Source organism: Symphalangus syndactylus, chromosome 18 (genome assembly GCF_028878055.3).
Source record: "Symphalangus syndactylus isolate Jambi chromosome 18, NHGRI_mSymSyn1-v2.1_pri, whole genome shotgun sequence".
In the NCBI taxonomy this organism is placed as follows: domain Eukaryota; kingdom Metazoa; phylum Chordata; class Mammalia; order Primates; family Hylobatidae; genus Symphalangus; species Symphalangus syndactylus.
In genome coordinates, this window is record NC_072440.2 from 74,162,489 (window position 1) to 74,186,440 (window position 23,952).

The 23,952-nt window shown below is 48.9% G+C and overlaps 1 protein-coding gene across 13 annotated transcripts in view; it reads right to left on the bottom strand.

Moving 5' to 3' along the window:
* Window positions 1-23,952, bottom strand: part of ABCC1 (ATP binding cassette subfamily C member 1 (ABCC1 blood group)) — a 191,044-nt gene that overhangs the window by 39,742 nt on the left and 127,350 nt on the right. For 10 of the 13 annotated variants that reach the window (XR_010117194.1, XM_055253376.2, XM_063623719.1 and 7 more), the window contains 5 exons: window positions 23,210-23,336; window positions 19,118-19,294; window positions 15,921-16,088; window positions 12,373-12,556; window positions 585-675 (listed from right to left, as the gene is read on the bottom strand). Coding sequence is in view for 12 of the 13 variants with exons in the window: in XM_055253376.2 (XP_055109351.1) it covers window positions 585-675; window positions 12,373-12,556; window positions 15,921-16,088; window positions 19,118-19,294; window positions 23,210-23,336 (747 nt within the window). In the remaining variant the exon portion in view is untranslated. The remainder of the gene's footprint in view (window positions 1-584; window positions 676-12,372; window positions 12,557-15,920; window positions 16,089-19,117; window positions 19,295-23,209; window positions 23,337-23,952) is intronic. The other 3 variants (XM_063623720.1, XM_063623722.1, XM_063623723.1) reach the window with 2 other exon arrangements.

Genomic DNA, 23,952 nt, shown 5'->3' on the forward strand with positions numbered 1-23,952 from the left:
CATGCCTGGCCAACTTAGCCAGCTTTTTAAAAGCTAGTATGGTTAATATACTGCATGCGCTATAAATCCCCAGGGATCTAAGGAAGCCCTCTATAATCAAACACAAGCATACTTCCTTTTTTGTACAGATGGGGTCTTCCCCAGTGTGGTCTCAAACACCTGGCCTCAAGCGATCCTCCTGCCTCAACCTCCCAAAGTGCTGAGATTACAAGCATCAGCCACCACACCTGGCCTTGAGACAGTTTTAAATCGAATGCTACTTCACAAAGCCTGAACCTTCCAGGCCCCGCCAAGAGACCTGAGTGAAGACCTACACCATGTAGGGAACGCGAGTGTCAGAAGCGTGGACAGATGGTTAAATCATGAGGCCTGTGTGAGTTGTGCCACCTGGCAAAAAGAGTGCCACATTCCTTCTTTGGGCCTCTGTACTCTGAAAAGCAAGGTCCTTGGAGGATTTGGGAGGGAAGGTAGATAGTCCAGGCCTTCCAGGACCGCAGGGGGCTGAGGCCTTTTTTTGTCCCTCCTCTTGTCCGCCCATTGGCAGGGCAGGGTCCTCGGGTTGGGGCCTCCCTCCCCGCCCTTACCTCTGCAGTTGCTTCCCTGCACTGTCCGTCACCAGCACACCATTCTCCATTTGCTTTGCTTCCTTCCCTGGACCGCTGACGCCCGTGACCCCTGGCAGAAGAGAGACAAAGGGGACAAGTGGGGTTACATGAGCCAGATGCTAAAACCAAGGGCAACAAAAACCGGCCACTTCAGGGAGGAAACCGCAGAGCACCTGGCCACCAGGATGATCAGAAAGTAGGAGACCTGCTCTGCAGAGGCCATGAACAGGCTGTCTGGTTGTGGGGAGGGTGGTACCTGGAGCTCAGTCCCTTGGGGTAGGGACAGTGCTTTGCAACAGTGCAGAGGGCTCCATCCACTGAGGGCACTGGGCTTGAGCCAGCATCCTGCGCCAGCAGCAATGGGTAAAACCCAGCCGAGAAAACAGTAGCTCTGCTGTGTTAAGCTCACTTCCTAGGACCAGGATGCAGGGAACCGCATGAAACAAAGGGCACAGCCCCGTGATTCCCAAGCATTGAAAGAAGAGGTGATATTCACATAAATAACCAATTTGACAAGGGCATCAGCCAACAGGCAGAGGTCCAGAGACCCCCGTAGTGCCAGGAGTTAACCCTTCAGTTCCTAGACCACAGAGAGGTCCCAAGAGTTCAGGGTAAAAGGTACCTGGGGCAGTGGCTGTTTCCACAGTAATAAAGTATTTCAACATTTGAACAACTGGGGAACCGAGTTCTGCCAACAACCAGGTGAGCTTCAAAGTGGACCCTTCCCTGATTGAGTCTTCAGATGAGACTCCAGCCCTGGCAGATGCCTTGGTTGCAGACTTAGGAAGGACCCTGATAAGGACACCAAGGGACACAGCAGCTGGATATCTGCCCTGATCCCAGGAAGAATCCACCCAGCATCAACAATAATCACCGGAACATCAACAATGACAATGACAGCCAACATTCATCAAGTGCACTCGGGCACCGTGTGTTGTGTCAAAACAGATCATATCTCTTTCCCGGTTCACAATAACTCAGTGATGATGATGACTACTGCCCCCATTCTGCACTGACTGCCTCATTCTTTGGTGCCAGGAGAGAAAGCACAATGTAAGGCACCAAAGGGCTGACCCCAGGAAAGGTGGGAGAGGACAAAGGACAGAAAATACAAAAGTGATAAATATGCAGCCAGCAGCACAGTCAGGGTGACCCTGGGAACATGCTCGGGTGACACAAATAAAAGCAGAGCTCAAAAATGCAAAATCTTGCAGAAAGAGCCACAGGGAGACACAGACACACCTGGAAGGGAAGAGGGGGCTGCAGATAATTCCTGGACTCAGGGAGGCACTCCATGCCAGGGATTCTCAGTCTTGGTTGTAAATGAGTCACAGGGGGCTGTATAAATGAGCAGGTGGCGGCCGGGTATGGTGGCTCATGCCTGTAATCCCCAGCACTTTCGAGGCCGAGGCGGGCAGATCGCTTGAGGCCAGGAGTTCAAGACCAGCCTGGCCAACATGGAAAAACCCCATCTCTATTCTAAAAATACAAAAATTAGCTGGGCGTGGTGGTGCGTGCCTGTAATCCCAGCTACTCGGGAGGCTGAGGCTCTAGAATCGCTTTAACCTGGGAGGCAGAGGTTGCAGTGAGCTGAGATCGTGCTACTACACTCCAGCCTGGGAGACAGAGCGAGACTCTGTCTCAAAAAAAATAAAAAATAAAAATAAAAATAAATCTAAAAATACGAATAAAAGAAAAAAAACCCAAAAAATTAAAATTAAAAAATGAGCAGGTGCCCTCGTGTCCAGCCCAGCCCCTGCTGTGACTCTCAATTAGAGCACGCTCTGGTAACTGTGATGTATGGGACGTGTTCTCTCACTTCCTGGCTGTGCGCTTTGGGGAAATGATAAACCTCTCTGAGCCTCACCTTCCACATCTGCAAAACAGGAACAGCAGCAGACCCAACCTTCATTCACAAGAGGGTGAAACGAGATCGCACGTAGTGCCTGGCACAGTGACTGTTCAGTGATGGCAACCCCTGTGTTGCTTATTACTAAATACATTTTTAAACACGTTCTACAGAGAATTCTAGGCACAGCCAGGAACTGAGAACCTCTGCTTTAAACATTCCCTTTAATGTCAGCATCTGTTTTGTCTAAACTAACTAAACACTAAATTAAAAAACAAACAAATAAACAAAACACAACTAGCCACATCACCCAGGAAAGAAGAGTGATACCAAGCAGGACTTCCCATGCAGCCAGTCCTCACACACATGTGTGACACTGGGAACCAGCCATGCCCTTAACCACCTTTCTCTGTGCAGGGATGAGAATGTTCCAGAACACTCCCAGGGACCCCCATCTGGAGGCTGCATGCCGCAGAGAGCCCCCCCTCTCCTACCAGCAGCCTCAGGCCGCCCTCCTATAAGCCTCAGCCTTCACTTCTCCTGTTCCTGAGTGCAGCCACCACGGTCAGCTGGGAGCTTCTGCAGGCATGCAGTGCTCGCTAAGGCTGCCTCACCCTCTCAACCCACCAGTTAGCCCACAGGTTGAACTGGGCAGCTGGAAAATTCCACTCTGCATGGAGGAGGACCAAGCGCCTAAGAGGAGGAATCTGAACATCAGTTAGTTCACCATCCTGTCAGCATTTTTCTTTTTTTTTCTTGTCTTGAGACAAGGTCTTCTCTGTCGCCCAGGCTGGAGGGCAGTGGTGCGATCTTGGCTCACTGCAACCTCTGCCTCTTGGGTTCAATCGATCCTCCCACCCCAGCCTCCCAGGAAGCTGGGATTACAGGCATGCACCACTGTGCCTGGCTAATTCTTTTGTATTTCTAGCAGAGACGGGGTTTCACCATGTTGGCCAGGCTGTTCTCAAACCCCTGACCTCAGGTGATCCACCCACCTCGGCCTCCCAGAGTACTGGGGTTACAGGTGTGAGCCACTGCGCCTGGCCCCGTTGGCTTTTTGAAGGGATCAGCTCTCCCTCTTCCTATAGCCTTGGTGGGCCTGTCAATCAGGGTGCCTCAGATTCCCCCAGCCAAGGTGGGCACTATCTGAGGTTGCCCCATAAAAGCCCCTCTCCCAGGATTTGAACCCTCGTCAGTGGTCTACAAGGACCAAGGACAGTTCAAGTTCACCTGTCCTAAAAGAGTCTAGTCTCCCAGAGTTCCCATTTCCTGAGTCCTACTTGCTCGGTTCTGCCTTTGATTCATGAGTTACCTGGTATCCTTCCAGGAAACACCCTCTGTTTGTTTAAGGTGGCAAGATTCAGCTTCTGCTGCTTACAAAAAAGCCCTTGGCTGGGACCCTAAGCCACACACTGCAGAAGGCAGGAGGGACAGGTCCAGTCTGGCCACTGGAATTCCACTAGGCGACATCCCTCTTCACGGTCCCCACCACCACCTGCTGTAGTTCCCCAACAGGCGCTGATCACCCTGCATCGTCTGGGCCCATGTGTGTCTTGACTGTGCCCCAGGATGCATGGGTGGCAGCTCACAATCAAACTGTTGCCATTTATTGTCCATCCACTGTGTGCCAGGCACTTCATAAGCATGGTCCCCTCGAGGCATGCTGGTCACGGTAACGTGACGCATGAAACAGTAAAGCTTATCCAAGGTCATCAGTGACAATAAAGGGATCTGGGGACTCAGGCTGTATCCCCCAGTGCCAGCCTCAACGCCAGACACACAGTAGGTACCCAGTAAATGTGTGCTAATGAACCAATGAAAAACCAGAGGGGTGAAAACACAGACATCTGAGGGCACCTCCCCAGACATGCAGTGACAGTCTCGGCCCGTCTCTGGCCTCATTCTATGAGCCGAGCCAACTCCAACCCGGGCAGTACTGACCTGCTTCCTCCTCGTCCATCACTTTGCTGCCTGGGAATTCAGAAGACCCAAGATATTGTTAAGAAGCAAAGCAAAACTCCCGCCCTAAGCCTCTATCTAAATAAAGAAGTGAAGGGACTGTCTTTTCTAAAGGGGGAGGGGCAAGAATGGCTGAAGGGTCTGCTCCATTTGTGCCTCAGTTTCCTCATCCCACACGTGCTGGGTGGATCCGGGACAAGCACACTGCCCAAGACCAACCCCTTTCTCCAAAGCCATAACTGTGTTGGGTTTTTGTTTGTATGTTTGTGACAGAGTTTCACTCTTTAGCCCAGGCTGGAGGGAAGTGGTGTGATCTTAGCTCACTGCAACCTCCGCCACCCAGGTTCAAGCGATTCTCCAGCCTCAGCCCCCCAAATATCTGGGATTACAGGTGCCCGCCACCACACCTGGCTAATTTTTGTATTTTTAGTAGAGAAGGGGTTTTGCCATGTTGGCCAGGCTGGTCTCAAACTCCTGACCTCAGGTGATACACCTGCCTTGGCCTCCCAAAGTGCTAGGATTACAGGCGTGAGCCACCATGCCTGCCCAAAGTCATAACTGTTTAACCATAAATAGAGCTAAACAAATAATGCAGACCAACTTTCAGTCTTCAGGCTTGTTTTTACGCAGGAGAGGAAAAGAAATAAAGTGTTACAGTAGGCAGGCCAGGCATGACACTGGGAGGTGGCATGGGCATCAGCTCCAGCCCCTTTGAGGACAGACATTGCTCCTGAGAGGGGCTGGCCCCACTCAGAGTCAGATGCACATGTACCCAAGAGGAGAAGAGAAGGTGACTTAGCCCAGCTATCACCCTGGACCCTCCCAGGCTGGGATGGGGGCTCCTTCTCCGGGATTTCCCAGGCCCTCAAGCACCCCTCCATCACTGCATTTAGCACTGTGATACCCTTAATTGTTTGGTGTTTGTCTCTCCCATCAGACTGTGAGCTCTCAAGGGCGTGAAGTGGGTCTTATTCATCACTGTATTACCAGCACCTGGCACAGTAGATGGCCAAGTGCAGTTACACAGGATGCACACTGCACAACTCAAGGTGGGGGGGCACCATTCCACACAGAGGCTCACGTACCAGGTGGCCTTGTGGCACACAGCAGGCACTCGGTACACACCTGACAGACAGATGGACAGACTGACAAGTGCACAGTCAAGTCAAGAAGCAGAGCTGACTTCCCATTGCCAGAGGGGCCCCTCTCATAGGCAGGACTGACAAAGCTGGTTTCTAAAGCAGACCTGAGAAAGGGGTGAAATCCACTCCTATTTTCTCCTAGTCTGAGCTATTTATGCTGCTGTGTAAACATCCAAAGCCCTCCAGCCTACCCACTGCTTATGCAGGACATGCCTTGAACAGCCAAGGCACGATTCATCCACTCACTTATTTAACACATTTACTGAGTGTCTACTATGTGTCAGGCTCTTTTCTTAGTCCTGGGGATGGAGAGACAACCAAAAAGCCCTCAGAGCAGCCGGGCGCTATGGCTCATGCCTGTAATCCCAGCACTTTGGGAAGCTGAGGCAGGTGGATCACTTGAGGTCCAGAGTTCGAGACCAGCCTGACCAATGTGGCAAAACGCCATCTCTACTAAATATATAAAAATTAGCCGGGTGTGGTGGCGGGCATCCGTAATCCCAGCTACTTGGGAGGCTGCGGCAGGAGAATCACTTGAACCCGGGAGGCGGAGGTTGCAGTGAGCCGAGATCGCACCACTGCACTCCAGCCTGGGCAACAGAGTGAAACTCCCAAAACAAAGAAAACAAAACAAACAAAACAAAAAACAAAAAAACCCTCAGGTCTTAAATTCCAAAGGAAGAGAACAACAATAAACGAACAAGTAGATCCGTAATTTACTCCAGGCAGCAGTAAGTGCCACAAAGAAATCAAAGCAGGGAAGAAGAGAGAAATGAAGGCTGGGGGCCAGGGTGGAGAATGCTATAAAGTAGCAAGAATTCTTTCTCTTTTTTTAAAGCAAACACACGAAACTTGTAATTCAATGACTGTCACTGAGTTCATGCAACCAACACGTGCTGGGTTTTGGATGCTGTCAAGCCAGGTGCTGTTTCTACCCTTGACCCACGTTAAGTGCTGCCCCAGGTCTGTGTATTCCGCTGCCAGCCCTCTCACTGTTTATTCTACCAACACTGCCTTTACTCAAGAAGGTTCTGGAACTCTGCTTGGACGAGGTCCAGCAGGCCAGCCTCCCCGGAGAGATGAATTCAACTCACAGCTTTATAGTCAACGCCTCATTTTTGACCAAAAACGGCATTCACTGGCTGCCTCACCGACCTCCTCCCCCAGCCTCGGCAGAGAAAGCTCTTCAACCTCAAAAGAGGAAGAAATCCGGCCTCTGAGGACAGCCAGAAGGAATGTGGGGGTCTGTCTGATGAACTCTCTCGGCAGCTGCTCTGTGCTGACAACCAATTTCTGTAACTTGGGGAGGTGCTTATGGCCCATTGTTAAGAAAAGAAATCAAAAGGTGGCAGGAGATGAGAAAACTCTATGATATGCTCTCAATCCTGTCAAGGGAAAAGGCCTAGGAAGGAAGGACAGGTGAAAAAGATGCCAAAGCTAACAGCAGCTCCCCTTCTGGGCAGTGAGGGCAGAAGGATGTTCTTTTTCCGGACTTTTTTTTTTTTTTTAGACAGAGTCTCGCTCTGTTACCCAGGCTAGAGTGCAGTGGCACAATCTTGGCTCACTGCAAGCTCTGCCCCCTGGGTTCACGCTATTCTCCTGCCTCAGCCTCCTGACATTTTTGTATTTTTAGTAGAGATGGGGTTTCACCATGTTGGCCAGGCTGGTCTCAAACTCCTGATCTCAGGTGATCCGCCTACCTTGGCCTCCCAAAGTCCTGGCATTACAGATATGAGCCACCTTTTTTCCTGATTCTTTGTACTCTTCCGTAGTTTGCAAATGTCTACAATGAGCACATGTTGCTTTTATAATCATTAAGAAAAACTCGGTAAATACTTATGAGGGAAAAATATTTGCCATGAGGTTAACAGATGGTTCAAGCAAGGTTTCGAAAAATGGCCACAGGCCAGGTGCCGTGACTCATGCTTGTAATCCCAGCATTTTGGGAGGTCAAGGTGGGAGGATCGCTTGAGACCAGGAGTTCAAGACCAGCCTGGGCAACGGAGTGATAGCCCATCTCTACAAAAAAACATAAAAATATACAAATAAAATTGTTTAAAACAGAAAAATGGCCACATTGTTGGAATAAAGATCCTTCTCCCAAGAGGACAAGGGAAGAATTCAGCAGGGAAGAATTCAGCAGTGTGAAGTCGGAGCACACACGGCTTCTTGCTCTTGGTGCTCTGGATGTCCGGGGGAATTCTCTGTCACAGGGGGCAGGGTAAGGAGGAATTCGTCTTGAGTGCTGTAGGATGTTCAGTGACATCGCTGGCCTCTACCTTGGTTGCCTGTCAGGGGCAAACCCCACTCCAGTTGTGACATCCAAACATGTCTCCAAACATTGCCAATTGTCCCCAGGGTGGGGGCAATTTGCCCCCGATGGAAAACCACTGCTCTAGGTATTAGGTTCCTAAGAAAAAAACCAGAGTCATAAAGATGTGTTTTACCTTCCAGGTATGAAGGTTAATGATCCGTTTTTTTAAATCCCTTAAAATTTTTTTCCTCTAAGTGGCTTGAGGCAATCTGTGAAAATGATTCACTATTCACTTGATCCAGAAAACCCCACAGAATCATGCAGATCAAGAGGTTCAAACCTTCATGTTCACCTTAAGAACATTTGTGAGGCCAGGCATGGTGGCTCATGCCTGTAATCCCAACACTTTGGGAGGCTGAGGCAGGAGGATCCCTTGAGGCCAGGAGTTCGAGACCAGCCTGGTCAACATGGTGAAACCCTGTCTCTACTAAAAATATAAAAATTAGCCGGGCGTGGTGGCACAGGCCTGTAACTCCAGCTACTCGAGAGGCCGAGGCACAAGAATTTCTTAAACCTGGGAGGCGGAGGTTGCAGTGAGCCAAGATCATGCCACTGCACTCCAGCCTGGACAACAGAGCGAGACTCCATCTCAGAAAAAAACAAAAACCAAAAAGAGCACTCCTGAAAGTGTCCAGGCCATCAAGGTACACACATACAAAAGGCCACGACGTATCAGAAACATGCCACTTTACAGAAACAACATGTACCATTCTGACATTATAATGATGGAGTTGGTAGGTGTGCCCAGGCCAAGAAGTGGGGCTGGCCACAAGGTCAGCAGCCCAAAAAGAGCACTGAATTTCTGCTGCACATGCTTAAAAATAGAGTCACGCTGAGCTTAAGGGTTCAGATGCAGATTCTCTGGTCCTTGAGCATATCCAGCTGAACAAAGCACCTAAGATGCGCCGCCGGACCTACACAGCTCAGGGTCGGTCAGATTAACCCATACGTGAGCTCACCCTGCCACATCCAGATATCCTGCCTGAAAGGGAACAAATTGTTCCTAAACCGGAAGGGGAGGCTGCACAGAAGAAAAATATATCCCAGAAGAAATTGAAGAAACAAAAGCTTATGGCATGGGAATAAATTAGGAATAAAAGGAATGCTATTAAAAGTTTCAAAAAAAAAAAAGGAGAGAGACAAACAGTAAAAAAGATATATTTCTTAGAAATCAGTAAACTGAATATCCCAGGAGAGAGGTAGGTATCGCCCCATTCACAAGCCTGGTTCCTGCCCATCTCCCCTCAAGGAGCCTCCCAAACCAAACACCAACACCTGTCCCCCTTCAGCCTGGGTGTTCTAAAAAAAGAGCTGATTAATCCAACAAGGAAAAAAGTCCCCCTTTAGGAAGAGCCAAAAATGTGGTTTAAACAAACCCAAGGTCATTGGCGCTTCGAGTTGGCTAAGGCTGGGCAAGACCAGACCCTGATGTCAAGACTTTATAGCCAGGGCCCCTCCAGAGCAATGGAAAAGGGTGGGTGCCCCAGTTTGATGTAAAACCCACTGCCAACCACTTCTACGTAACCTCAAAGGCAGGAGGTGGGGAGGTCAAACTGGGGAAATGAACGACGAGGTGCCAGGGTGGTGGGCGGCATTTGCATCACCAAATTAAGTGCTGATGTGTACAAAAATCATAAAGCAACTGGCAGCCTTACAGGTTCTGTATACACTGCTTGGATACTCTAGAAGCTGGGAAAGGAAGGGGGATGCGGAACCTAACTGGGGCCAACAGAGTTTAAGGACATTTTTTGCTCACCTGGATGGAAGGGTAGAGAGAGAGACCTCATGCTGGGCAAAAGATTCAGCTAAACCCACACACTTCGATTTAGAAAGCACAAAGGGTATTTTCACCTAAAAGTAGCCTGCCAAGCAGGTCAGTGAAAAAGTCACCAAGAAGTTGCCACAACGCATTGCTCGGGCTGAGAGATAGACAAAGGGGGATTCTGTAGCAAGAAGAAACAGGCTAGACTCAAGGTAGAACTTCCCAAACACAAGGGAATGATCATGCAGAAATTCAGTCTAATCAAAGACTTTAAAAGCAGAAGGGAATGTCAGCTATCATGCACTGGCAAGAAACAAAAATCCAACTTTTTTTTGAGACATGGTCTTGCTCTGTCATCCAGGCCAGATGGAGTGCAGTGGCATGATTTTGGCTCACAGCAGCCTCTGGCTCCCAGGCTCAAGCGATACCCCCACCTCAGCCTCTCGAATAGCCGGGTCTACAGGTGTGCACCACCATGCCAGCTAATTTTTGTACTTTTAGTAGAGACGAGGTTTCACCATGCTGCCCAGGCTGGTCTTGAACTCCCGACTTCAAGTGATCCACCCGCCTTGGCCTCCCAAAGTGCTGGGATTACAGGCACAAACCATCACACCTGGCCACCAACTTTTCCTTTAAAACCACCAGGGCTCATGACAACAGTATTCCTAAGAGTCAGAAAGTGGAAAAAACCCGAATGTCCATCAACCAGTGAACAGATCAACACAGTGTGGTCTATCTGCACAATGGCATATTCTTCCACAATAAAAGGAAATGAAGCTACAACATAGTTGAACCTTGAAAACATCACGCTAAGTGTAAAAGCCGCCAGTTACAACATTCCACCTATTGTGATGCCATTTATACGAAATGTCCAGAATAAGCAAATCAAGAGAGAAAGATTAGTGGTTGCCTAGGGCTTGGGGGGTGCTGGGGAAAACAGGAAGTCACAGCTGATGGATTGGGGTTTCTTTTGGGGGTGATTAAAAAAAGTTCTAAACTTGATGGTGGTGATGGTTGGATTGTGTGATTTAAGTGGGTTAATTGTATGTTGTATGAATTTTTTTTTTTTTGGTTTTTTGTGGCTTTTTTTTTCAGACTAAGTCTTGCTCTGTTGCCCAAGCTGGAGTGTAGTGGCACGATCTCGGTTCACTGCAACCTCTGCCTCCCAGGTTCAAACTATTCTCCTACCTCAGCCTCTCCAGTAGCTGGGCCTATAGGCATGCACCACCATGCCAGGATAATTTTTGTATTTTTAGTAGAGACGGGGTTTCATCATGTTGGCGAGGCTGGTCTCGAACTCCTGACCTCACGTGATCCACCTGCGTCAGCCTCCCACAGCGCTGAGATTACAGGCGTGAGCCACTGTGCCCAGCCTACGTGTGTGAATTACATCTCAAGAAAGCACTTATTAGAGACTATTAGGACCTCTGCAGAGAAGGAGCTCCCACCCCAGGCAGAGGATGAGAAACTCAGAGACCAACTTGAGAACCAACCCTGCCAGCAGCTGCTGTGTATCCTGGGGCTGGTCACTTTGCCTCTCTGACATTCAGTGGCTTCCCAGGGCAGTTAGACCAAAACCCACCTGGAAGGCCCTGCAGGACAATCACTGTGCTGACCTCTTCTCCTGCCCCCCATGTCCTGGCACACCATGGTCTGGCCACACCAGCCTTTTTGTTTTGTAAACAAATTGAGCTCATGTTGCTCCTGAGGCCTTTGCATTTGCTGTTCCCTCTGCCCACAACACTGTTCCCAGATCTTCTCCCTGCTGGCTCCTTCCCATGCCAATGCAACCTCCCCAGAGAGGGTTTCCCTATCCCCTGCCTGAGCTGCCACAATGACACCCATCACTCCTCAGCCCACGGCATTGTCTTTTTTTTCCCCCTTCAAAGCACTTAATAGTATCTGAACTATTTTTTTTTTTTTGTAGAGTTGGGGTTTCAGTATGTTGGCCAGGGTGGTCTTGAACTCCTCCTGGCCTCAAGTGATCCACCCACCTCCGCCTCCCAAAGTGCTGGGATTACAGGCGTGAGCCACTGCGCCTGGCAAATTTTTTGTATTTTTTGTAGAGATGAGGTTTTGCCATGCTACCAAGGATGGTCTCAAACTCCTAAGCTGGAGCGATCCTCCCACCTCAGCCTCTCTATGTGTTGGGATTACAAGTGTTGGGAACCACCACATCTGGCCCTGCTGAACTGCTTTATGAGGGAGGGAAGTGAAGCTCAGATGGGTCTGAAGAGCAGGCCTGAGGTCACACAGCTGGGGAGATGAGCGGCCGGGGATTGAACCCAGACGTCACCAACCCGAGCCTGCCAGCTTAACTCCGTGCTTCACCTCACAACCCTCATATCTCTTGTGTCACATATGTCCTCAGTTTCTCTCAGCCCCGAGAGCCAGGACTTTAATTACTATCATTCCCATTTTTGCCATAAGGACCCTGAAACTCATCAGGTCCAAGGTCTTGTTCCAGGAAGACGCTAGACCCTGCCCTGAGGTCAGCTGAGCTGAAGCCTGGTGGCTCCCGTCCCCTGGCCATAAAGCACCGAGACTCTCTCTCAATTCAGCGCTGCACGGACTAAGGTAGTTTTCCACGTCGCTTCTTTAGGGCGGCTCCATCCAGCTCCCACCCTCATGCCCTGATGAGCCGCCTTCCCCGAGTGGCTGGTGGCAACCTCAAAGAGGCCAATGTGGCCCTTCAAGGGACCAGACAACCCGAGCGGGAGGATCCCTGGGGCTGCCCCTACCGTTCTCCTCTGGGTCCTGCTCCTGCTCTGTGCTGGCGTAGGTACGCAGGAACTCAGCGAAGGCGCCGTCTCGGGCCAGCAGCTCCTGGTAGGAACCCATCTCAGAGATCTTGCCGCCACTCATGACGATGACGACGTCCACCTGCGGCAAGTAGCTCATGCTATGAGTGACCAAGATCCGCGTCTGTGGGCAAAGGGGACACCCGGCCACGTCAGTGCACATGTGTGAGACTGCCTAGCTTGGCAGAGTGAAGACTAAAGGAGGAATGAGCCGACGAACACCTGGCGGGCAGAACTCAGGTCTGAAGGTGGGACATGCACCTGCGATAACAGCATTCAGGAGCAGCTGAACCTGTGCACACGGTCCTTTAACATGCATGTGCAAAGGGCCTGCCACACCTCAGGTGCTGAGCTAAAAGCTGGGGAAGGGGAAGGAAACAAAGACCCCTGCCCCAGATTCCAGGGCCGCAGGAGAAATGAACACTAGAATAGTGCTTGCTGAATGGTGAAAACGCAGCAAAAAGGGGAACGGGTGTACTAAGCATGCAGGTTTTACAGTTTTAACAAAGGTGATGGGGAAGGTTATTTTTTAACAAAAACCTGAATGACAAGAGGTAGGGAGGGAACCATACAAGTGTGTAAAGGAATGAAAGGATGGCGCAGCAGCAAAACAGTTTGTATGCAATGGCTTTTTTTTTTTTTTGAGGCAGAGTTTCACTTTGTTGTCCAGACTGGAGTGCAGTGGCAAGGTCTCGGCTCACTGCAACCTCTGCCTCCCGGGTTCAAGCAATTCCCGTGCCTCAGCCTCCCGCATAGCTGGGATTACAGGCGCCCGCCACCACACCTGGCTTATTTTTTTTTTTTTGTATTTTAGTAGAGATGGGGTTTCACCATGTTGCCCAGGCTGGTCTCAAACTCTTGAGCTCAGGCAATCTGCCCATCTTGACCTCCCAAAGTTTTAGGATCACAGGTGTGAGCCACTGCACCCGGCCCAATGGCTCAATTTTTTTTCTTCTTCTTTTTTTTTTTGTGAGATAGGGTCTCGCTCTGTCACCCAGGCTGGAGTGCAATGGTGCGACCTCAGCTCACCGCAAGCTATGCTTCCCGGGTTCAAGCGATTCTCCTGCCTCAGCCTCCCAAGTAGCTGGGACTACAGCTATGTGCCACCATGTTCGGATAATTTTTGTATTTTTTGTCAAGACAGGGGTCTCATCATGTTGCCCAGGCTCATCTTGAACTCCTGAACTGAAGCGATCCATCCGCCTTGGCTTACAAATGTGCTGAGATTACAGGCATGAGCTACCGTGTCCAGCCCTGGCTTAATTTTTTTCTAAAACAACTCCAGCTGTCAGCCACCCCCAAAATCACTACAAAATATGCACATGCATACATTTTATCTGCAGATCTGAAAGTTTGGGAAGACATTCATCAAACTATTAATAGAAGTCAGCATATGTTTCCTTAAACAGCTAACGGTCAATCTTTTCAGCTTTATGGATCTTACAGTCACCATGGCACTAACTCAGCTCTACCGAGTTGAAGTAGCTGTAGATGATGCTTTAAAGAACAGGACACGTGTGGTGGCTCACACCTGTAATCCCAGCTAGCCTGGGAAACATAGTGAGACCTGTCTCCACACAAAAAAATAAAAATAAAAATAAATTAGCCAGGCATGGTGGTGCATGCCTGTGGTCCCAGGAGCTACTCAGAAGGCAGGAGGATTGCTTCAGCCGAGAAGTTGGAGGCTACCACGCCATGATTGTGGCACTTCACTCCAGCCTGGACAACAGAGGAAAACCCTGGCTCCAGAGAAAAAAAAAAAAAAAGAAGAAGAAAAAATACAATGGCCATGTTCCAATAAAGTTTTATTTGTGGACACTGATATTTGAATTTAATACCATTTTCAAATGTCATAAAATATTCTTCCTGTTTAGATTTCTTCTATTTGAAAATATACACATCATTCTTAGCTCAAGAGCCATACAAAAAGCAGGCAGTGGGCCAGATTTGCTAACCCTTGCTCTCTAAGAGAAGAATTAAAGATTAGGGATGCAGGATGAAGAGGGACTATTTTGTTTACTTTACTTATATATATTTTCTGAGACGGAGTCTCCCTCTGTTACCCAGGGTAGAGTACAGGGGCACAATCTCAGCTCACTGCAAACTCCATGTCCCGGGTTCAAGAGATTCTCCTGCCTCAGGTTCTCGAGCAGCTGGGATTACAGCCATGCACCACCACACCTGGCTGATTTTTGTATTTTTAGTAGAGACACGGTTTCACCATGTTGGCCAGGCTGGTCTCGAACTCCTGACCTCAGGTGATCCACTGGTCTAGGCCTCCAAAAGTGTTGGGATTACTCGCCATGCCCAGCTTTATTTCGTTTATATACATGCACACACACACGCACACACACACACATGCATATATTGTAAGAATATATCCATATTCTTGTACTTTTCAATTTTGTTACAATGGGCATGTATTACCTAGTAATTTTCAAAAATGTTTTGTACTATTTTAAAATATGTTTACACAGAATGTTAGTGGTATGTATGGGAATGATTACAAGAGGTCATGTAGCATGATGTTTCTTGTATATATACGTGTAACAAGATAACCCTATTTAAAAAGTTTACACACACAGCAAAAAGACTTGAAAGAAATATAAAACCTCTAACCAATGGAATGTGTGTAACTGCTTCCATTTTTCTTTTTCATGTTTTTCTTAATCTATATCCCCCCGACGGGGATGTGTTAGTTTTAAAATCAAGGGAAACAGCCGGGTGTGGTGGCTCACGCCTGTAATCCCAGCACTGTGGGAGACCCAGGTGGGTGGATCACTTGAGGTCAGGAGTTCGAGACCAGCCTGGCCAACATGGTGAAACCTCGACTCTACTAAAAATACAAAAAGTTAGCCAGGCGTGGTGGTGGGCACCTGTAATCCCAGCTACTTGGGAGGCCAAAGCAAGAGAATTGCTTGAACCCGGGAGGCAGAGGTTGCAGTGAGCCGAGATCATGCCATTGCACTCCAGCCTGGGCAACAATAGCGAAACTCTGCCTCAAAAAAATAAAATAAAATCAGGGGGAGAAAAAAGAGCCAGTGTGTACCCATTACCACAACTGCCCTATAAAAAGAACACAGGAACTATTTCCTATCATGTTAAGGTGTTGTGGCAATTTTCCGACCCCTCCACCCACAGCCACCTCTCCAAGTAAGAAAATGCAGCCTGCTAGGTCACAGGCAATATCTTGGGGTGGGATTCCCTGCTAAGAAGCCAGCCCTGTGACTTAATCAGGAAGAGAGGCCTCCCTTGGCCATGCAGAGGCAATGAATTTAACTCTGCGCGGACGACATACCCCTATAAAGAAAAGTACAAGACGGCTGTCTTAGGAAGGCTTCCAAGAGAAGCATGAGAAATGTGTTCTTTAAAGTCCAATTAAAAACAAAGAAAGCCAGAGAAAGTAAAGGACTCCTAAAGGGGACATGTTCCGACTTAACCAAAGGGCGAGACAGCCTGACGCCAAGCCCCGCCCTGCCAGCAGGCACCTTGTTCTTCAGCATCCCCTTGGGGCCAATCACATTTTCAAAGATGTGTTTTCCCACGTGGGCATCCACTGCTGAGAGGGGATCATCGAAGAGGTAAACGTCAGCGTTGCAGTACACGGCCCGGGCCAGGCTCACGCGCTGCTTTTGGCCCCCAGACAGGTTCACGCCCTGGGGAGAGACATGCACAGGAGTGGGTTTCCTGGGAAACCTTGAGACTCAGGATACGTAGAAGCAGGCCGAGTGTGGTGTGATCCCAGAACTTTGGGAGGCCGAGGCGGAAGGATTGCTTGAGGCCAGGGATTTGAGACCAGCCTGAGCAATACAGGGAGACCGTCTCTACAAAAAAAAAAAAAAAAAAATTAGCCAAGCCTGGTGGTGTGCACCTGTAGTTCCAGCTATTCAGGAGGCTGAGTGGGAAGATGGCTTGAGCCCAGGAGTTTGAGGCTGCAGTGAGCCATGGCTGGGCCTCTGCACTCCAGCCTGGGTGACAGAACGAGACCCTTTCTCTTTAAAAAAGAAAGAAACAAAGGCATAGAGCCTGCTCAGGACACAGCAGGTCCAGGGTGAAGGCCCTGCAGAGCTGCACCCGCCTCCTCTTCTTTAAGTTTGATGCTGAAGGCATGAGGCCATGCCTGCACAAACCTGGAGCCAGGCCCCAGCTCCACCACCACCAAGGATGGGATCACAGGCACAGGGTTTAGCCCCACCTGTCAACTGGGCAAAAGACAAAACCTGTGTCTCCCGTGAGGTGCTGAGCAGGGCACCTGGCGCACAGCGAGAGCTCAGCGAAGGGTGGCTGACGGCACCAGATCATGTTGGCCAGTGGGAAGGCCCTGATCTCTTAATCTCATGGAAGGCGCTGGTGGACATGGTCATATTATTGTTACTGCTGCTGCTGGTGACAGCTGCCGTGTTTGCCAGCTTACTCTGGATCTGTCACTGTCCGGCAAAGCCACATATAGGTGAAGCAAGGCTCCAGCCTGGGGATGCTGAAATCCAGCCCACATCCCAGTCACCAGGAGGAAGGACAATGCATGGACCAGCAGCAGCGCCAGCTCCCACCATGACAGATAAGCCAACGTCATTTCCCTATTTGGCTGGAAATCACAGGTTACTGCCCAGCCCCTCCTGAGATGCCTGCCCTGGCTCCAATGCACTGAGGTGGGGTCCTGGCAGCCAGGTGCCTTCTGTTTTTGGAGACAGAATCTCACTCTGTCGCCCAGGCTGGAGTGCAGTGGCACAATCTCGGCTCACTGTAATCTCCGCCTCCCAGGTTTAAGCAATCCTCTCACCTCAGCCCCCTAAGTGGCTGGGATCACAGGTGCACTGCACCATGCCTGGCAACTTTTTGTATTTTTAGTAGAGATGGGTTTTCACCATGTTGCCCAGGCTGGTCTCGAACTCCTGACCTCAGGCAATCCTCCCACCTTGGTCTCCCAAAGTGCTGGGATTATAGGTGTGAGCTACTGCACCTGGCCAATAATTTTTATTTATTTATTTATTTTTTTATTTCCAAGGAGCTGCAGACTTACCTCAATTTTTAAACATCATTCACCAAGTAAGAAAGCCGACGGAGCCCCTGGCTTGTAACTAAAAACAGAAACTGGGCCGGTGCTTTTCACTCCTGGTCTTCCAAGAGGGGACACACCAGACGACCACCATGGGGTGCCAGAGCAAAGTGGCCAGGCAAGCAGCAGGGGAGGCACCCCAGGCGTAGAACGCTCAGACCAAGGTGTGGAGGTGGGCAGGGGCTGGGGGTTGCTGAGGAACAGCAGGAAAACCTGGGGGGGATGGAGCACAGCAGGAGGGAGGTTCTGCAGTGGTGAGAGGCACAGAGAATGGCCCTTTTAGAGATGACAAAATGAGCAGGTAAGAACATGGACACAGGAACCATGCTCTCTGCAGCTCTGTGGCTGTGTGGCCTCAGGCAAGTCAATTGGCCTCTCTGTGCCTCCTTTTCCTCAATGATTACCTAGTTATAACAACAAATTCCACCCATGGGCTTGCTGTGAGGAAGAATTATGTGTAAAATGTTTAGCATAGTTCCCGGCATATGGAAAATACTCAAGTTATAGGTCGGGCAAGGTGGTTAACATCTGTAATCCCAGCATTTTGAGAGGCAGAGGCGGGCAGATAACCTGAGGCCAGGAGTTCACAATCAGCATGGCCAACACAGTGAAATCCCATCTCTACTAAAACTACAGAAATTAGCCGGGCATGGTGGCAGGAGCCTGTAGTCCCAATTACTCAAGAGGCTGAGGGAGGAGAATCACTTGAACTCAGGAGACGGAGGTTGCAACGAGCCAAAATTGTGCCACTACACTCTAGCCTGGGTGACAGAGAGAGACTCCATCTCAAATAAAAAAAAGAACTTTGAGAGGCTGAGGCCAGCACATCACTTGAGGTCAGGAGTTAGAGACCAACCTGGCCAACATGGTGAAACCCCGCCTCAACTAAAAATACAAAAATTAGCTGAGTGTGGTGATATGCACCTGTAATTCCAGCCACTCAGGAGGCTGAGGCAGGAGAATCACTTGAACCCGGGAGGCAGAGGTTGCAGCGAGCTGAGTTCGCGCCACTGCACTCCAGCCTGGGCAACAGAGCAAGACTCCATCTCAAAAATAAATAAATAAATAGAAAGAAAGAAAGAAAAGAAAGAGAAAATGCTCAGTAAGTGTTAGCTATTGTGCTATTTTCAGTATTATGGCTATCTTGACAGGGACTGTGAACATCTGAATCATTGACTCTCCTCCTCCCAACAACATGCCCTCTGTCATGTGACTCTGCAGTCATGTGACTACAAAGGTAGAATGTACTTCCTTCTTGGTCCCTCCTTGCCTTTGACCTCGGCCAAGTGACTTGCTTTGTGAGTAGAAGGGACATTGTACTTTAAGGGACATTGCATGCTTTTTGGGGGGCCTATCTTGGGCCTCTGCTGCCACCATGAGAAGAGCCCCCTTTGGAAAGCTGTGGACCACTCACCCTGGTCCCCAGCAAAAGCTCTGTAAGGGAGACCTGAGCCACACCCACAGCCTAGACCCAAGCTCAGCCAGCCTGCAGAGCGCAGCAAAGCTGCCCAGCTGAGCCCTGCCGGGTCAGCTGATTGCAGTAGACTCACAGACCACTGAGATTGTGAGAGAGTTTGTTACCCAGCAACAGCTGACTGATTCAGGGGCCAACATCGAAACTATACTGACCTTCTCGCCAATCTCTGTCCGATCCCCGCTGGGCAGGATTTCCAGGTCTGGGAGGAGGGCACAGGCCTGTATCACGGACCTGTAATATGGTTCCTCCAGCTGACATCCAAAAAGGATGTTTTCTTGGAGAGAATCATTCTGAATCCAGGCCTGCTGTGGCACATAGGCCACGGAGCCCTAAATTGCAAATGGAGAAGGAGGTGAGACAGACACACAGACAGATCTGATCAGTGAGACAGCAGCTGGCCCACCTGCCTGCTAGGAGGGCCTCACTTCACAAGTCATTTTCATCACAACTATTGCTTCAGCAAGAGGGAAACTGAGTCACAAAGGACAACAGATGCCAGGGCTAGGGTCAGAACCCATAGCAGGCGAATCACTGACTCCAATATCAGGAGTGAAACAGTTGATATCCTCAGTGATAAGATTACAGTTATTTACTTAGTAGCTAGCTACTAACTCAATGTCTACAGCAGTGATCAAAACCCCTGATTCTAAACAGTGGAAGTCCCTGACATGACCAAAAACTACTTGATTACAGTCACGGTGGATGCAAAGAGAAAAAGATATATGACACTTTTTAAGAGTCTGACTTGACTAGGTGCAGTGGCTCATGCCTGTAATCCCAGCACTTTGGGAGGCTGAGGCAGTCAGACTGTCTGAGGTCAGGAGTTCAAAGCCAGCCTGGGCAACATAGAGAAACCCCCATCTGTAAAAAAAAAAAAAAATAGAAAAATTAGCCAGGCATGGTGCTGTGCATCCGTAGTCCCAGCTACTTGGCAGGCTGAGGTGGGAGGATCACCTGAGCCCAGGACATGGAGGTACCATGAGCTGAGATTGCACCGTGCCACTGCACTCCAGCCTGGACCACAGAGCAAGATCCTGTCTCAAAAAAATTAAAAATAAAAGACTGACCTAGTTTGGGACATCCAGGAAGGACCCTTGAGGAAATATCCTTGCTAAAAATTGAAGCAAAGACTCCTATATCAAAGCATCCATTTCAAAGGTTTATTTTTATTTCCATATGTCAGGTATCACAAACAGCATGAGAATAAAGGCTACAGTAAGGATATTTGTTTTGTGTATTTTGCTAATGAAAATGGTGAGGTAGTTAAAAAAAATTCTCCATCTATTTATTACGTTTGTAGAAACAAAATCTTGCCATGTTGCCAAGCCTGGTCTCGAATTGCTGGCCTCAAGCGATCCTCCTGCCTTGGCCTCCTGAAGTGTTGGGATTATAGGCATGAGCCACCATGCTCAACTCAAACATATGTTTAAACAAGAACCAAAAAGTGAAGAATGAGTCAGTTTCATGAGGAGAAGAGGGAAGAGCATTCAAGTCCTAGGGAATAGCACATGCGAAGGCCTGGAAGTGAAAAGTACTTGGCACATTCAAGGAACAGAAAGGCCAGTGTGACAGGAACATAGATCAATCCTATGAGGGAACGACTGGCAGAAAACACACCAGGGACAGCAGGGGGGCCTATACATGGTGGGGAGCATGGGCTTTTTCAGAAGGGCAAGGGGAGCCCCTGAAGATTTTTTTTTTTTTTTTTTGAAACGAAGCCTCGCTGTCACCCAGGCTGGAATACAGTGGCAAGATCTCAGCTCACTGCAATCTCTGCCTCCGGGCTCAAGGGATTCTCCTTCCTCAGCCTCCTGAGTAGCTGGGACTAAAGGAGCACACCACCAGGCTCGCTAATTTTTGTATTTTTAGTAGAGACGGTGTTTTGCCATGCTGGTCAGGCTGGTCTCAAACTCCTGACCTCAGGTGATCAACCTGCCTCAGCCTCCCAAAGTGTTGGGATTACAGGTGTGAGCCACTGCGCCCAGCCAGAAGATTCTTGAATAAGGGAATTCTAAAGAGGGCAAAGCTGACCGCGGGTCCCAGGTGCCCTCATTCTTACTCTAAATTCTCAGATAAATAATTAACCTGCTGACTTGAATATCCTAACTTTTAAAAAGCCAAAACGTCAACAGAGGTGCCTTACCATAAAACCCACAGAAAATTCAGACATAATATACACAAACCACACCCACTAAAACATTTGGGAAAAGATAAATATTTTATATACATTTCTAGCACTCCCCTTACCTGGGCAAAACAACCAATAATAAAATAATCATCTGGCCTGAAATGGTAACAGTGCCAGGACAGCAGAAAGCTGGGGTTAAGGAAACAAAGCAATGTGGATCCTACCGGGATTTGGAATTTTCTTCCATTAATCTAGCTCTCATGGTTCATTCATCTAATTTTATGGCAGGAACTTGAAAGTAATGATAAAACATTTCTTAAAACAACAGTTAAAGGTCATTAATTTGGGCCCAACCACAATGTATATTTTCTAAAGGCACTGTATAATCGAAGAAAGGGTTTTGCTCTGAAATAAAAACAATGTCATAAACTAGGCCAGGAGCTGTGGCTCACGCCTGTAATCCCAGCACTTTGGGAAGCCGAGATGGGGAGATCACCTGAGGTTAGGAGTTCTGGACTACCCAGGCAAACATGGTAAAACCCTGTCTTTACTAAAAATACAAAAATTAGCCGGTGCAGTAATGGTGGGTACCTATAATCCCAGCTACTCAAGAGGCTGAGACAGGAGAATTGGTTCAACCCAGGAGGCAGAGGTTGCAGTGAGTCAAGATCACACCACTGCACTCCAGCCTGGGCAACAAAAAAAAACTCTGTCTCAGAAAAAACCCACAACAAACAATGTCATAAACTTGACATTCCCAAAGGCAGATTCCAAGAGACAAATGTGCAGTTGCACAGACACTAAAGAGGTGCAGACAAGTACACCTGGGAAACATGAGGTTAAACAGTTAATAGATTTTTTCTCCTTGCAGGACTTGTCAGAGCCTTTAATTTGCTAAGGTTTACTATAAGTCTCCAAGAGGGAGAAGGCTGGAGTATGCGTTATTTCCCACGCTTGTTTGAGCCTGGGGTTCTTTACCCCCCGAATGTCCTGCAAGATGAGCTGGCTGCAGACCACACTCCTGGAAATGCTGGTAGCAAAACTTCCAGGGACATATTGTTACACTAGGAAAAGGCCTTCATGGGGAGTGAACTAAATGCAAACAAAGGCTGTTGATTTCCAGTGGGACTTATTTGTAAAACAGCCTCTTAAGCTCACTCCTTGGGAATTTCAACTTACTTCAAAGTACACTGTGTATTTAAAAGCAGTAAAACTGCAGTCTTCTTTTAGCCCCATATTAAGAATACAACACTAAAAATTTAAACTGTTCCCTTTAAAAAATGTTCTGAGAAAATATTCCAACCACATGAACATTTTTGTTTTGCTACATTTATAAGAAGAGATACCCAGAGAGATCCATAAAGAACGATCCAAAAAGACTCAAACAGACAAAGAGACACTCAGTGACAGGCAGAGACACGAGGGAAGGAGAGACAGGCCACGTACCAGGGAGTCTTCATGTGTCTACTAAGTATTTATTAAGTGGCCAGATGAGGTGGCTCACACCTGTAATCCCAGCACTTTGGGAGACAGAGGTGTGCAGATCACTTGAGGTCAGGTATTTGAGACCAGCCTGGCCAACATGGTAAAACACTGTCTCTACTAAAAAAAAATAAAAATTAGCTAGGCATGGTGGCACATGCCTGTAATCCTAGCTACTTGGGAGGCTGAGGCAGGAGAATAGCTTGGACCCAGGAGACAGAAGCTGCAGTGAGCCGAGATCACGCCACTGCACTCCAGCCTGTGGGATACAGCCTGACCCTGTCTCAAAAAATAATAATAATAATGATGATAATAATAATAATAATAATAAAATAACAGCTTAATAAGGAAATAACAAAACAAATATTTATTAAGTGCCTACTACATACTGGGCACTATTTTAAGTGCTGGGAGACAGATGGAAATAAATGATACCAAAATCCTGCCTTCTAGGATGGCATGGAACAGAACAGAAAGAACGAGAGAGAGACAAAAAGATAGAGGAGGAGGAGGAAAAGAGACGTTGCTGCTTTCGCTTCTGGCACAGGGACAGTCAAAAGAAACAGCATCATTCTGAGCTTTTCCTCAGACCACCAGCTTCCCCACTGCCCCTCCCCGCTGGTCCTCATCCTACCTTGATAGCCACGTGCCCCTCCACTTTGTCCATCTCGGCCAAGAGGGCTGAGAGCAGGGACGACTTTCCGCAGCCCACCTGGCCCACCACGGCCACCAAGGCACCTTCAGGGATGGAGAAGGTGATGCTGAAACGACACAACACACCTGGCTCAGCCGCGCTGAATGAGGCCTGCCGGGCTAATGCCCCGGCCACTGAGCCTCAATTTACCCCAAGTAGAGAAAGAGAAAGACAGACAGAAGGCAAGGCCGCACTAAACACTGAAGGCCTCAACATTCCTTCCATTTCTACTGCTGAGTTCAGTTCAGTGACCTCTCTCAGGGGGCCTCCAGGTGGGAGGCAGGTGACAGGTGTCCCTTAGAGAGGAGAGGCAGGGAGCAACCTGAGGGATCCTGTCACATTGGGCTTCTGGAACGGTTTTTGCCCCTCAGAGGAGCAGAAACTTCACTGGGGGCATGAGGCAAGGTCTGAAAGGAGAGGACACCTCAAGACAAACTGGAGCCGGGCATGGTAGCTCATGCTAGTGCTGGTAATCCCAGCACTTTGGGAGGCCAAGTCGGGCGGATCACGAGGTCAGGAGCTCGAGACCAGCCTGGCCAACATGGTGAAACCCTGTTTCTACTAAAAATATAAAAATCAGCCAGGCACGGTGGCAGGGGCCTGTGATCCCAGCTACTCAGGAGGCTGAGGCACGAGAATCGCTTGAACCCAAGAGGCGGAGGTTACAGTGAGCTGAGATGGTG